The 14671-nt window shown below is 60.7% G+C and overlaps 3 protein-coding genes across 9 annotated transcripts in view; 2 read left to right on the top strand and 1 right to left on the bottom strand.

Annotated features, from left to right (window-relative positions):
- SBNO2 (strawberry notch homolog 2) overlaps positions 1-6160 on the top strand; it is a 58022-nt gene extending 51862 nt beyond the window's left edge. For all 7 annotated transcript variants that reach the window (XM_083811019.1, XM_083811021.1, XM_083811018.1 and 4 more), the window contains 14 exons: positions 2-177; positions 390-521; positions 797-932; positions 1389-1501; positions 2024-2095; positions 2541-2649; positions 2924-2998; positions 3329-3472; positions 3696-3790; positions 4115-4207; positions 4401-4532; positions 4769-4845; positions 5008-5198; positions 5366-6160. In XM_083811019.1, coding sequence (XP_083667145.1) covers positions 2-177; positions 390-521; positions 797-932; positions 1389-1501; positions 2024-2095; positions 2541-2649; positions 2924-2998; positions 3329-3472; positions 3696-3790; positions 4115-4207; positions 4401-4532; positions 4769-4845; positions 5008-5198; positions 5366-5991 — 2171 coding nt within the window. In that variant the 3' untranslated portion in view covers positions 5992-6160. The remainder of the gene's footprint in view (position 1; positions 178-389; positions 522-796; positions 933-1388; positions 1502-2023; positions 2096-2540; positions 2650-2923; positions 2999-3328; positions 3473-3695; positions 3791-4114; positions 4208-4400; positions 4533-4768; positions 4846-5007; positions 5199-5365) is intronic.
- Positions 6161-9608: 3448 nt separating this feature from the next.
- Positions 9609-11533, bottom strand: GPX4 (glutathione peroxidase 4). Its single transcript, XM_083811031.1, has 7 exons — positions 11430-11533; positions 11179-11273; positions 10743-10887; positions 10484-10635; positions 10354-10378; positions 10049-10108; positions 9609-9889 (listed from the first exon to the last, which is right to left on the bottom strand). Exons 1-7 carry the CDS (start codon positions 11508-11510, stop codon positions 9857-9859), a joined length of 591 nt encoding a protein of 196 aa, XP_083667157.1. The 5' UTR covers positions 11511-11533; the 3' UTR covers positions 9609-9856.
- Positions 11534-11693: 160 nt separating this feature from the next.
- On the top strand, positions 11694-14466 carry POLR2E (RNA polymerase II, I and III subunit E). Its single transcript, XM_083811030.1, has 8 exons — positions 11694-11816; positions 12212-12386; positions 12473-12588; positions 12974-13054; positions 13268-13326; positions 13510-13588; positions 14012-14092; positions 14173-14466. The coding sequence occupies exons 1-7, from the start codon at positions 11760-11762 to the stop codon at positions 14075-14077; spliced, it is 633 nt and encodes a 210-aa protein (XP_083667156.1). The 5' UTR covers positions 11694-11759; the 3' UTR covers positions 14078-14092; positions 14173-14466.
- The last annotated feature ends 205 nt before the right edge of the window (positions 14467-14671 follow it).

Raw genomic sequence — 14671 nt, 5'->3', positions numbered from 1 at the left:
GGTAATTTTCACATGCTGCCTTCCCAGAAAGAGATGCATGGCCTGAGAGAACCAGAACACGTGGAAAAGATGAAGCAGGACCTCCTAGCAAAAGTAAAAGCACTGGGCAAAGAGCTACCTCTCAATACCTTGGATGAACTCATCAATCACTTTGGGGGCCCGGAGCATGTGGCTGAGGTAATCCTTCCCAATCAAGAGTGTATTTCGGTGGCACTGGGTGACAGGAAAAGGGACCAGCAAAGGGAGCTCCTGCTTGAAGAGAGCTTCCTCTCCTTCCTTGCTATCTGAAAAAGCTGCTGGGAATTGGCCTCCTAAACACCGTACAGGTGCCCTGTGCAGGTCTGTCCTCCCTGCTAACAGCCTCTCTCTCTCCCGTGTGGGACATGCAGATGACCGGGCGGAAGGGCCGAGTGGTTTGCAGACCGGACGGCTCGGTCATGTTCGAGTCTCGTGCAGAGCAGGGCCTCTCTATCGACCACGTCAACCTGAAGGAGAAGGAGCGTTTCATGAACGGGGAGAAGGTGAGTGAGGCCTGAGCCAAGGAAACCTGCAAACGTCTGCGTGGGAGTCAGTGCATGGAGAGGGGAAGGAAAGGGAGGGTGTCTGTGCATGCTTTTGCCTTGCCAGCCTTAGGTCAACAAGGCTCTGCATCTGTCTGTGCCTGACCTGCTGGAGCGTGACAAGAGGCCCGAGTCCCTTCATGGGCTGCTGCTGCCTTTTGGCTGCTTCCTGTAACGGTTTTACAAATATCCAGGAGCCTCGCTCCCTCTTCTCACATGTTGTTTCTTTCCCTTAGCTTGTAGCAATAATCTCCGAGGCTTCCAGCTCAGGTATCTCTCTCCAAGCAGACAGACGGGTGAAAAACCAGAAGCGCAGGGTCCACATGACGCTGGAGCTGCCCTGGAGCGCAGACCGGGCCATCCAGCAGTTCGGTGAGTGCTGAGGGTTCTTGCTCAGTCTCCTTCCCGAGCATGGTGCAGACCGTGAAGCGTAGGGCAGCCCTGGAAAGGAAGGTCACACGTAGTCTCCCGAGCCAGGGGATGCCTGGGGATTTCTGTTCCATCCTGTAGAAGCTTTGTAGGATACGAAGGGCCAGTGCCTCAGTATATGAGCACAAAAGAAGTAGTGCAAGTCCTAGCTCAAACTGGGGAGTCACTCCTCAGCCTCAGAGAGTAAGGACTATAAACTCAACTCCGACAAGGTCTCAGCAGCACCAAGGTGATGAATGCAACTGTACCTCTGTCCTTTCCCCCCACAGAAAGATCTCATTTGAAAGCTAGCATGACGTGAAAAGTTGTTTTAGCTCTCACCTCCTGCTCAGCTTCTCTTCCCGTACCAGCCAGGAGGTACCAACCTCTCCTTTCACCTCTGTTCTCACGTCCCTGTAGGTCGAACGCACCGATCGAACCAGGTTTATGCTCCAGAGTATGTCTTCCTTATCTCTGAGCTGGCTGGGGAGAGGAGGTTTGCATCCATCGTGGCAAAGCGTCTGGAGAGTCTAGTAAGTGCCCTGTATTAAAGAAGTTAATGCGTCAGTTCCAGTTCTTTCCGAATGGCTTCCATTTTGGTGCTTCTGCTGGCATGGCCTGTGTAACTGGTACGAGGGATTGCATCACCCCCTGACTGCAGGCATTGCCGTGGTGCAATGCAGAAGGCCTTTAACATCCTGGGATTTGGGAAGGGAAGTGAAGAACGTGTAACCAAGGGAACAGGAGGCTTTTCGGGGAAGCAGAACCCAACTCCAGATGTTGGAATTCCCCCCGCGCTGTTACAGGAGCATACACCCATGAATTTCCGGAAAGCCAATGGAATAATTAATGGAATAACTAATTAGTCTGTTTCATTTCAATTCCCTTCTGATAAATCCCCAAATACTTCGGTAAAGTCTCAGTATTCTAGACAATCTCTGCCTGCCCACAGCACATTCGTGTCCTGACCTCTTCTGAGACTGACTCGGGCCATCCTTCCCAGGTGTTTTGCATCAGCTAAAAGTAAGAACTCTGTGCTTTGTTTGTCCTCCTAGGGTGCCTTAACTCATGGAGACCGAAGGGCCACCGAGTCCCGAGACCTCAGCAAGTACAACTTCGAGAATAAGGTAACTCGCAGCTGTTTTCAGGGTAGCCCAGCCAAAGAGGGGTCGAAGCAGTTGGCGAGTGCCTTCGGTAGCAGCCAGGGATGGGAAGATCACTGCTGGCATCTACAGGCAGGACCTGGCCTAGCAGCAGCAGCACCCAGCACAAATGCAGCCCGGTGTTCAGCACCCAGGACTGAGTTAATGATCAGTGTGCGCATCCTGGGGGTTGGACCCTTCTGGGGAGCTGGAAGGGCACTTGGGCGACCAGCCCCTGCCCCGAGGGAGCTGGTGGCAGCGCTGGGGGTGGGCTCCTGCACTCTGGTCCCCTGGGGACAGGGGAGGCCCCTGCCCCGCAGCGTCCCCTTGCACAGCCCTCACGTCGGTGGGGTTGTTCTGCAGAGCCAGCCCGCTGCTGGGCTGCCGGTGTGGGGTTCCTCTCGTGCATGACTCTTGTCTCCTTTCGCAGTATGGGGCTAAAGCACTAGACAGAGTTCTTTCCACTATCCTGAACCGCACGGAGAACAGAGTTCCTGTGCCGAAGAGCTATGACAGAAGAGAGGCTGTGTTTTTCCATGGTAAGAACGTTATCAGCTCTGGGTTTTCTGCTCTCTTGCTGGCTGGGTTGGTCTCAGGGCTGGGACGCTTGAGGAAGCTCAGAGAGAGGGAGCAGCACCGCTGCCCTAGCAGCTCCCTGGTGAGCAGGACAATTGGCCACCCTGCCAGGCAAAGGGGAAAACGGGCATGGGACAGTCTTAGCTGTGAAATAACGGGCACAGCAGGAGGGGAAGCAGCCCTGCAGGACTGCTGGGGCTGGCACTGAAATACTTAAGCTGCTTTCTGTTTTTCCAGAAATGAAGCAAGGTCTCATCTCTGTGGGGATCTGCTGCAATCAGATGAAGTATGGCACTGTCCCAATGGAGAAGGGTATGTGTCAAACATTTCCTGCCCAATGTAAGGGGGAAATGAAGGAGGCAGAGGTGTCGGGGCACTGCCTCGAGGGGTTTGCTGTGCAGCTGGGGCAGAGCAAGGCACTGCTGTCGTGAGGGCAGAGTCCTGCGGGGATCAGCTCACGCTGCAGAGCACGTTTCGCAGCTGACAGCCTGGAGGAACAGCCCTTTGGGTGCTCTCCTGTGCCTTGGTGCTGTGCTGCCATCAGGAAGGGAAGGGGCTTTGCTCGTCGGGTCTCTTCGGGAGCGTGCTGGTCGGTGCCGTGCCCAGCTCTGCCGCCTTCCCTGACCCGCCGTGCCCTTGCAGACTGCTCCATCACCAAGTTCCTGAACCGGATCCTGGGTCTGGAGGTGGACAAGCAGAACATGCTGTTCCAGTATTTCTCTGATACCTTTGACTATCTGATTGAAAAGGACAAGAAGGAGGGCAAATACGACATGGGCATCCTAGGTAAGGAGAAAGAGAGGTGATCATACCTCTTCCTACTGCACCCTGCGGTTCCCTGCTCCTCCCTGTACTGACCACTGGCTGTTGCAGCCTGCGCTGTCCCCGTGGCCTTCGCAGGTGCTTCAGTGTCCCAGCCCCGCTTAGCATAGCTCCTACAACCCCTGTGCAGGAAGAGAAGATGGGAAGATGGTTCTTACATGTGCTTTGGTCTTCCCTCGTGCTACAGATTTAGCCCCAGGAGTGGATGAGATCTACGAGGAGAGCAAGGAGGTCTTCCTGACCCCTGGGCACCCGCAGGATGGGCAGGTCGTGTTTTATAAGGTAGGCAGCCTGTGCAGCTGTCGCTGCAGTCGGGTCTTCTCCAGTGCTTCCCAGGCTGGGGCTGTGAGCTGCCGGGTCCCTGCCTCGTGGCTGTGTGTCATGTTTGTGTCACGTTCACCCTGGTCATGAGCAGTTTGCTGAGGCTGGCAATTGCACAGAGGAAGCAAAGAGAGGCCCTGCCCTGCTCCCACAGGGCTGCCGTGCCCCGGAGTGTAGCCTGGCACAGAGCCTGCTTCCAGGCGGCTGAGGGTGTGATTTGTGAGACACATCGGTGGGCTTGTCCTGCGCTCTGAAGTTACAGAATCCCTGTGTGTCTCCATTTAGATCAGCGTCGACAGGGGCCTAAAGTGGGAGGAAGCTTATGAGAAGTCGCTCAAACTGACGGGATCTTTCGACGGGTTCTACCTCTCCTACAAGGTAGGTCCCTGGGCTCTGACAGCGTGGCACCTCAGCTCGAAGGATGGCTCCTTGGGGAAGGTCTGTGGCTGTCAGAGGCCCTCGGTCTGTCTGACCTCGTGCTGGGGGCTGGGAGATGGCTCCAAAAACCTCCAACGTGGAGGGGCGCTGGGCAGAGAGGCTGTGACTGTAACCATCGGCTCTACCCCCACAGACGCGGGGCAGCAAGCACACCTGCCTGCTGGCAGAGCAGAGCCGTGGGAAGAACTTCATCCTCTACAAGCCCAATATCGGGAAGCAGAGCCAGCCCGAGAGCCTGGACAGTCTGCACAAGAAGTACCGACGGGTAGGTGGGAGCCCTGCCGCACGGGGAGAGCAACGAGCACCTTCCTCTGGGCAGGGGTGCCTGAGGACGTTTACCAGAACCCTTTTAGGACCCCTCGTAGCCCCGTTGGGGGTCAGGCAGAGCTGTGGTGGTAGCATCTGGGTGTCCTGACACCAAGCCCTGCATTTGAAGTGTGAGCTGGGTGTTGGACAGAGGAAAATCCCAACCCCTGTCTGTAACTGGCTCTTCTTCTGCAGGTGCTGCCCGAGGAAGCCAAGGAACACTGGGAGAGCTGTTACCAATTCTCCTTGAAGAAGTGCAACCATGCTGTCTGGTAAGGGATGCGCGGCCCAAACCTTCCCGGAGCGGGAGGCCCGTCCTGCACCCCTGGGTGCTGGGGACGGGCTCTGGGCTGTGGCCGCAGGGAAGGGCCACGCCGGGGAGGGCAGCGCTCTGCCGTGCCGATTCAGATTGTTTTCTCCCCTTTGGACTGAAGGAACAGGAGCTGCAAGCTGATCCAGGAGGGGAAGGAGTGCTTCCAGGGCATGCGGCTGCGTCACTACTACATGCTGTGCGGGGCCCTGCTGCGGGTCTGGAGCAAGATTGCCAGCATCATGGCAGACATCACCAACACCAGCTACCTGCAGATCGTCCGCCTCAAGACCAAGGAGAAGAAGAAACAAGTCGGTGGGTGAAGTGCGGGGAAGGGAGCGGGGACAGGACCTTTCAGAAAGGGGAAGGGGTCCAGCTGCCCAGCGCCAAGGTTCCCCTCTGGAACAGGGCCGCGTCCCAGCCTGTAAGCACCCAGTGAGGGCTGGGGGGAGCTGAGGCACTGATGCGCGTTCCTCCCCTAGGGATAAAGATCCCCGAGAGCTGTGTCCGTAAGGTGCTGGAGGAGCTGAAGCAGATGGACGAGAACGTGAAGCGGAAGCACAACCGACTCCTCCAGGCCCAAGAGCAGAGCCCGCAGTTCTCCCTGCCGCTGCACGTCCTGCAGCAGCCCCTGGACCTCACGCAGAGCGGGCCCAGGGTCCCCCTGCCCAGGCACTCCCTGCGCCAGGACGAGATCCTGGACCTGACCTACAGCCCTCCCAGCAACAGCATTCCCGACGTGGTGATGAACCCAGAGCCCAGCGCTTTGTGCTTCCCCTCGGAGCCCGTGCTCCAGCCACACCAGCAGCACAGATTGCCCTTTGGCTTCAGCCACCTTTCTGCCTTCAAGAGCCCCGACCCCGTCCTGGAGGGGAGCGTGCCTCTGAGCTCCTCGCTGCACGAACATCTGCCTCTGCCTCACCCCGGACCCTTGCAGACCCTGCAGCAGCAGCAGCAGGAAGATTTTGTCCAGCAGGACGGGAATATCAATTTCAGAGAGATCCTGGAGGACATGCTGAGGACGTTGAATGGGGCCCCTCAAGACAACATGCTCCCCCAGGAGCGCCAGAGTGTGATCCAGTTCAGCGGGCCTTTCCCAGACTTCTGAGAGCCTGCCGGGTGCGCCAGGCGCTGCCCAGCCGCTGTGGATCCATATCCTTTGGCCCAGAGATGAGAGCTGGGGAGCCCTGGCTTTCCTGCTGGTTTGGACTGATCCGCTTCTGTTTTTGAGGGAAGAAAAAAACCAAACGTATAAAGCAAAGTTTATTTATATATAATATACAGTCAGGCATGTATAGATTTGTATATAACACGCTTGGGGGAGTCGAGTGCCGCCAGGTTCAGCTGATCTGGACTGACGGCCTCTGCCGTGTTCTGGTCCTGCTCCAAGGTCAGTGCCGTGCAGGACTGAGGAGAGGCTCCCCCTCCTCGCTGCCCGCCCCCTGCAGACTACTGAGTTTCCAAGCCGGGCCGGGCCTTCCCCAGCCCTCCGGCCCAGAGCTCTGCAGCCACCGCCGCCCCTTGAGCTGGGCAGGAGCACGTCGGCTCCAAAACAGCTGGAGACCGGTGCCCAACCACAGCGCACCTGCCTCAGCTGGTGCCAGCTCTTCCACCAGCCCTGCGCTGCTCGGCACTGGGCTCCGGGGGGCTGGGCTGAAGGGAAGGTTGGCGCTGGCTCAGGGGGGTCGGGAGCCACGGAGATCCCGTCCCTCTGTGCAGGAACAGCAGAGGGAAGCAGAGCCGCCTGCTCCTGCTCTGCCCTCCCCAGGGATGGCAGATGCTGGCGCCTCCGGGCTGCCTGAGCTCTGCAGGAGGGGACAGGAGCTGGCTGCGCTGGTGCTGCCTCGTTTGTCAGCACCCCGACAGAGCTGCGGAGTCGGTCGGAGCTTGGCTGCACCGGGACCACGCGGGGATTGCCCGGAGCAGCAGGGCCACGCGCCCGTCAGCCTGCCTGCAGCCCCTGGCCAGCCCGCACTTCAGCCTGGCTTCTCCCAGCTTCTCGCTGTCGTGCCCTGTCCTTTTACCCGGCCAGCTCCCCCTGAGCGGCCCCTCCTGGTCCCGGTGAGCGCTGCTGCCCGGCCCTGAAGAAGGGAAGAGGTCCCTGGGGAGCACCAGGGACGCGCGGTATCGCTGCTCATGCTGCAAACCCAACCTCCGATACCAAAGAGCAAAGGTCTGCTTTGCAAAGCACTGCCCCAGGCAGCCCGCCTGCCTCTCCCGCAGCACCCGGCCGGCAGGGCCGGGCGAGCTGCCCTCTCCCCGGGACAGAGGTCGCCTCTGGCCTCCTCTGCCACCACCCCTGCTCCAGCAGCATCGCGCCTCGGCGGGTCCCGGGGAAGTTCTTTTTGTTTTCTCTGCCTAACCTAAGGAGTCTGCCGGGAAGCTGCCTGCTGGCAGGAGTGCTCCAGGCCGGGATCTCCCCTGCGAGCCTCCCCGCTGCCCTGTTTTTCTCTGCCTCGAGTCACCTAGGTGTTTCCTGGGAGCTGCACCAGGACCTTTCCAGGGGAAGGACGCGAGACCTGCCCCGGCTGGCCCGGCCCTTCCTCAGCGAGGACCTGGGGAAGGGAGGCCCAGCCCGGAGAGGCCTCCGCCGGGGTCCCCCTGCCAGGTCAGTCGTGATGGGGCTGGAGCTTTGTGTGCCCGGATGAGCCCCTCGTCCAGGCAGGGAGCTGCGACCCCCTGGGCTGCGGGGCTGTCCGGGAGCCCCGTTCGCTTTGGGTCACTGGGGGCAGGAGCTGCCTGCCCAGCGTGGTAAGACTGCTCCCTGCCCTTCGTGTGGGGGCTTCTCCTTCCCCCAGCTGGCATCGCCTCCCCGCAGCCCCCCGCCCCGCTGTTTTACCGTGCGAGGGACCCTCCTTACCTCACAGCCCGCACCAAAGAGGGGAGCCCCCGGCTGCTGCCCCGGGAGCTGCTGCGCAGCTTCTGCTCGCGGCCAGCCCCGCTCCTGCCTCCGCCAGCCTCGGGGCGAGCGGCAGCCTGTTCGAGTCCTGAGCAGAGCAAGAGCAAGGCTCTCCCCTTCCCCGGCCTCTATTTAAAATATTTCCCGGTTCACAACACTCGAGGAGAGGCCCCGGCCTCGCCACGTCCCGGTTCGCTCGCTTGGCGCTTGCCGAATCCTCGGCGCCGAGGGAAAGGGATGCCGAGGAAACCCAGCTCAGAGAGGTTAAACTCAGGAATCGCGACGAGGGATTCTCGCTCTAGGCACCCTCCGCCAGCCACTTCGCCACCACTGCCCCGAGTCTGACCTGGTGGCTCTAACGTATGGTTTTAAAATATATGCAATTTTCCCTCCCTGATTTCTGGAGAGACAGAGCACCTTCAAGGAAGTCCTTCCCTGCCCCGATCCTGTGTTTTTGTCAGGGTTAATAATATGTAACGATATCTTTTAACTAAATTATTATGCAGTTGTCCTACTGATTGTATGTATTTTTAAATGAGTCCCTTTTCTCCTTCCCTCACACCTTTTTGTTAGCACTTTTTAATCCGCTTGTTGTTTGCCTTTGTTTTTCTATGTGTATTTATAATTAATTGAGATGTATATATGTAAAGAGATTTTTTTAGAATATGTGCCTTCGACTAATAATTCCTGAATTTTCTACTTGCTTCGGAAGGATCATTTTTCATTCTGCTCAGTAAAAATGCAAAGGAAGCCACGTAAGGCGGTTTCTGGAAGTGCCAGCTCTCTGTCTGTCCGTCTGTCCGTCCCCAGGTGTAGCCTTGCCCCCGTGGCCCCAAACCAGGGGCACCGAGGACGCCGACCCGAGCCTCCCCTCTTCCCCCTGGGGCCTCGGAGGGGATCCTCCCTGAGCCAGCCTGGAGGCCGGCCTCTGCCTCAGAGGCCGTGTGCCTTCTCCCCCGGCTTTGCTGTGCACAACGCTGATAAAGGAGCCCTTGTTCGGCCACGAGCTGCTGCGGCGCTGGGACAGCTCTGCCTGGCAGCGCTGCTCCTGATCTTTACCCCAGACAGCGCGGGGCCAGCGGGCTCAGCACCCAGCAGCAACTCGTGCCTCGCCTTGCGCAACTGCGGCTGGGCGTCGCGAGCGTGTGGCAGGGCCCCGTGGGGCTGGGGGGCAGCTCCTGAGCAGGGGGTGGGCGGTAAATAGGAGCCCCCCAGCCTCCTCGCTGCCCCGCTTCATGTGGGGGACCCCAGGGCTCGTCCCCCTCTGCTCCCCGCCTTCCCCCCATGCCACACAGGGACAGGGCTTGGCACCGCAGCCCCATCCCCAGCTACGTGTGGGATTTCACCGTGTCCCGACAGGACCGGGTTTTGTTTTGCAGTAATTTTGTCTGGGTGGATCTTGCGCCACTGAACTGGGCACTTTGGTATTGGGGTCACTGGGGTGCTGCTGCTCGCCCAGACTCTTGCCTCAAGCCTGCCCCAGCTCCTCCTTGTTTTAGCAGAGAAATCTTTCTCCTCTTGGGAGCTGCCCTGTGGTTTGTGGTGCAGCAGGATTCCACCCAGGTGCAGGCAGCGGGACAGATCCCCCCAGGGGCTCCCCACAGCCACGCTCCTCCCTGCTTTGGCTTTTCTTGTGTGAGCCCCTCGGGGCTCCTGTTGACCCAGGCTTTGTGTGTAATTAATTCCCCTGTCAGCACTAATGAGGATTATCCCTGCTGGGCTCTGGTGAGCTGGCGCAAGAGTTGTGTAAGGTCTCAGTCCCCGAGGTGCAGGGGGGCAGCGCAGCAGCTCCAGCCCCACCGCCACGCACACAGACACACAACCTCTCATTTCTAGTACATTTATTGCAAGGGAACGTCAGGTGCTGTTTTGTGCCTACAGGAACGGGCTGCCCAGCAGAGGCCACTGCCCCTGCGAAGCCTTCTTCCAGCAGGTGCACGCCAAATCTTCAGGTCTGCCTCACCAGCAAGCTGGCTTGAAGACAGACCATCATTTGTGCTGGGTGAGAAGAGTCCCCAGGGAGCAGGAGGGTCAGTGCTGGGCACATGAGACAGCGCAGGCGAGAGGAGCAGGTCTAGAGGTAGGAGGGCAGGTCCTTCTCGATGACCTGTAACAAAGAAGGAGCATCACAGCGAGAGCACCGTTGCCCCGAGAACACGCCAGAAGCCCCCTGCGCCCTGCCTGGAACCCGTGTGCCGGGCACCCGCTTTCCCTGATGCCACGGGGCAGGCAAAGCCCAAACACCAACCATGCGGGCAGCACTTACGTAGGGATCCTCCATTGGGCTGTATCTCTTCACCACTTGGCCCTCCCGGTTGATGAGGAACTGTGGAAGCAAAGCAGCGCCCACACGGGTGAGCCTGGCCCTGACCCAGGCACTGCAGCCGTGGGGGATGGCAGAGCGGCCGTGCAGCGGGGATCTGTGCCCTCGGGGCACTCCCACCCCCACATCCCAGAGCAGGGCCGGGGCACAAGGACCCCGCTCCCTGCAGCGCTCCGGGTGCTCCTCACCACCCCCACGGGTAAGGATGTGACCCCCGCGTGGTCCAGGAGAAGGCGGCGCAATCCTACCTTAGTGAAGTTCCACTTTATGGCACTAGGAGAGAAAAAACAGGGGTGAGACACAAAAACCTTCCCCGCTGCAGCCAGGCCCCCTCGCTACGGGGCCGGCCGCTTTCCGCAGCCCCCTCCCCGCACTCACTTGCCCAGGGTGCCTCTTCCCTTGGGCTGCTCCTTCATCCACTTCCACAGGGGGTGGGCGTCGTCCCCATTCACATCGATCTTGCTGAACATGTCGAACTTCACCCCGTAGTTCTCAGCAAACGCCTTAATCTGTGCGTTGTCCCCGGGCTCCTGGGGAAGCAAAACAAAAAGCGAAGCCCTCGGTGAAGCGGGCGACTCCAAGCACAAATCCTCGCGGCCCCAAGGTCAGGAGGACGCCGCGCCCCCTCCCCACGTACCTGCTTCCCGAACTGGTTGCAGGGAAAGCCCAGGATGCGTAAACCCCTCTCAGCGTAGCGGGCGTGCAGGTCGACCAGCTGAGTGTAGTTCACGGCGGTTTTCCCTCATTTGGAGGCTACGTTGGTGATGATGCACACGTAGCCCCTGGGGGACGGCGGAGAGGCGGCGTGGGACGGGGGGAGGCTGACTGGGGCAGGGGGGGACGGGGGAGGAGGGAGGCTGCCTGTGGGGGTGAGGCTGCCCCGGGGGGAGGCTGAACGGGGCTGGAGGCCGCCTGGGGGGGGTTGAAGCTGCCCCGGGGGGGTTGAGGCTGCCCCGGGGGGAGGCTGCCAGGGTTGAGGCTGACCGGAGGGGGGGGGGGGGGTCGGAGGCTGCCTGTGGGGGGTGAGGCTGCCCCAGGGGGCGTTGAGGCCGCCCGGGGGGAGGCCGCCGTACCTGTACTTCTCCAAGGCCACATCGTTGCCGTCGATGTCCCGGGCGTGGAAGTCGTAGATGGCCTTGGCCGAGCGCCAGTCGTCCGCCTGGGCGCACTGCGGGGCCGCGGCACGCGTCAGCCGCCGGCCCCGTTGGGCCCCGTTGGGCCCCGTTGGGCCCCGCTGGGTCCCGCTGGGTCCCGCTGGGCCCCGTTCTCCCCCCGCCCCCCGCCCCGCGCCCCCCGCCGGGCCCAGGCCGTGCCCCCCCCTCACCATGCTCCGTCCCGCTCCCGCCGCCGCCGCCGCCCCGCGCCGCAGCGCCCGGCCCCAGCCCCAGCCCCAGCCCCAGCCCATGGCGCCCCGCCCCCGGCCCCGCCCCCCGCCGCCTCTCCGCCACTCAGCGCCCGCGGGGTGGGGGGCGGGGCCGGCCGCCTGACGGACAGCGAGGCTGACCAATAGAACAACGAGATGGCACGGCGGAGGGGCGGGGCGTCGAGCGGGCGGACTACAACTCCCAGCACCCCCCTCTCCCCGCAGCTGAGGCCCCCGCTGCGGGGCAGCCCCGCCTGTCGCCGGGGGCAGCCCGGGGGCCTCGGCGGCAGCATGGACGACGAGGAGGAGACGTACCGGCTGTGGAAGATCCGCAAAACCATCATGCAGGTGGGGCCTCGGGGCCTCGGGGCCTCGGGGCCTCGGGGCCTGGGGGCCTCGGGGCCTGGGGGCCTCGGGGCCTCGGGGCCTCGGGGCCTGGGGGCCTCGGGGCCTGGGGGCCTCGGGGCCTGGGGGCCTCGGGGCCTGGGGGCCTGGGGGCCTCGGGGCCTGGGGGCCTCGGGGCCTGGGGGCCTCGGGGCCTGGGGGCCTCGGGGCCTGGGGGCCTCGGGGCCTGGGGGCCTCGGGGCCTGGGGGCCTCGGGGCCTCGGGGCCTGGGGGCCTCGGGGCCTGGGGGCCTCGGGGCCTCGGGGCCTCGGGGCCTCGGGGCCTCGGGGCCTCGGGGCCTCGGGGCCGGGTCGTGTTGTGTCGTGTCCCCCCGCCTCACCCCGCCGCCGCTCCCGCAGCTGTGCCACGACCGCGGCTACCTGGTGACGCAGGACGAGCTGGACCAGACGCTGGAGGAGTTCAAGGCGCAGTTCGGCGACAAGCCCAGCGAGGGCCGCCCGCGCCGCACCGACCTCACGGTGCTGGTGGCGCACAACGACGACCCCACGGACCAGATGTTCGTCTTCTTCCCCGGTGCGCCGCCGGGCCGGGGGGAGGGGGGGGCCGGGTTCGTAGCCCCGGGGCTGGGTTTGTAGCCCCCGGGTCCGTCTCGTCCGCAGAGGAGCCCAAGGTCGGCATCAAGACGATCAAGATGTACTGCCAGCGCATGCAGGAGGAGAACATCACAAGGGCGCTGATCGTGGTGCAGCAGGGCATGACGCCCTCGGCCAAGCAGGTACCGAGGCGGCGCTCCTGGCGGCTCGGCTGTCGCGAGCCGGGGGTGCTTTGTTTCTGTTTCTCAGCATTGCTTTAGGTTGACAGAAACCTCGAATTTTCACCCAGAGAAAATCTTTCACAGAAGGCCGTCGTACCTTAATGCAGGCTCTTGGGGTGTTTAAACAGAACAGCGGGTTCTGGCTGCAGAATAAATGGCAGACCATGAGTAGTCGAGGGGCTGGGGAGAGAAACGGAGATACCAAGAGCTCCGTTTGCTCTCTGTATGTGTAACCATACCCGTGTGAGCACAAGGACAGCGATATCACGCTCGCAGCTGGCTGGTCCAAACACAGGTGGGGTTGTCCTAGAGCAGTGTGCGGCCTGACTTGTTTCTTCCTCCTCAGTCCCTCGTGGATATGGCTCCCAAGTACATCCTGGAGCAGTTCCTGCAGCAGGAGCTTTTGATCAACATCACGGAACACGAGGTGAGCGGTGCTGGGCAGCAGAGCACGAGTGGGACGGTCGGTCTCATGCTGAGCTGCGGCTCAGGCTGCTCTGAGAGACCTCCCCTTGGTTGGAAGGCCGGGCTCTGTAGTTCTCTTCCTTCCCTGCACATTGCTTGTCCCGCCACTGTGAGGAGACAACTGCTGTCTCAGAATTTCTGGTCTTGCAATCTCTCTCTCTTCTGTTGTTTACAGTTGGTCCCAGAGCATGTCGTCATGACAAAAGAAGAAGTAACCGAGCTGCTGGCCAGATAGTATCCTTTGTTCCTTCCCTTCCTGTCTGGGTGTGATGCATGCTTGCTTTGGGCCGCAAATGAAAACATCTGCCTGTGACAGTTTATTGCTTTCTTCTGGTAGCTGTGCCTGGCCTCAGAACAAAGGGGCACCTGGGCCACGTGCTTGTTGTGCTGGTGGAGCTTCTCCTTGACTCTGTGCAGTAAGCTGAGGGAGAACCAGCTCCCAAGGATACAGGCTGGGGATCCTGTGGCCCGGTACTTCGGGATAAAGCGAGGTCAGGTAAGAAAGAGAGTGGTAACAGGCTGCAGTGCCCTATGGGCAGGGCAGGGGGCCGTGGTAGCACGGTACTTCAGAACTCTAGAGACAAGAAGGGTCTCATTCAAATATAAAAGCTGTTATGGGTTCGTTTGGGATGTGTAAGCCAAGCAGGCTTCTGGCCAGCAGATAGCGCTGGGGACAGTCCTGGCTGCCTGTGGAACCAGCTGCCAACAGCCAGCAGCTGTGACACCAACCCCAAACTCTGCCACCCCCTGTCTGCTGCGCCCCAGCTGCAGGGAGGGAGCTCAGCACCGGCTGTCCCTGGGGCTGCCGAGTGCTGTGGCTTTGTGTCCCTTCTGGGTGTGAGTGCACGCGCGTGTGTCAGGCAGGGGAAAGTTGCCACCAGCTTCCCTCCCTCACGAGTTCCTTCTGCCGGCCTTCCAGGTAGTGAAGATCATAAGACCCAGTGAGACCGCGGGCCGCTACATCACCTACAGGCTGGTGCAGTGATGCGGAGCTCTCGAGGTAAGGTGGAGCACTCGGCCTTGAGTGGTCTGCTCGGTGTGGTGTGAGCTGATCAACATCCCAAATTCTCTTTCTTCCAGGTGCGGAAGGGTCCTGTGACAGCTCTGATCTCCCCACCCCTGGCAACTTACAAATGCTCTGAAGTGTCTGCCTTCTCACAGATGCAGTTGTTTTTCTTGGCCCAGATCCTTGTTTTCTAGCGTAGATTTTGCTGTAACTCCTCATCCTTCATAAAGGACTCATGCCATGGAAAGTAACTTGAAGCAACTGAAGTGTGCAGGGAGGAAGTGAGTGGAAAAAGGCCTTTGCTTTCCTATTATGTTTTATAGGATCTTATTTTTAATAAAGGTTTGTACTCTTACTGCTCTTCACTATTACTGTGTTTCTTTGTCTTTTCCAGTATCAAAGCCTTACGGCCTTTACAAGTTCCTGTAATTTTCATTCTGTTTGGAATATATTGCTGCTAGAACCCTGAGCTCCTCGCGGCTGAGCCAGGAGCTCATCCTGCAGAGCTCTGATCCATCTGGCTGTCACGTGCAGTTCTGACACGGCGGTTCAGACTTACCTTGTTGTGATCTG

Source organism: Anser anser (genome assembly GCF_964211835.1).
Source record: "Anser anser genome assembly, chromosome: 25".
NCBI classification, from domain to species: Eukaryota; Metazoa; Chordata; class Aves; order Anseriformes; family Anatidae; genus Anser; species Anser anser.
The sequence above is the reverse complement of the archived record's forward strand: the minus strand, read 5'-3'. Positions and strand labels throughout refer to the sequence as shown.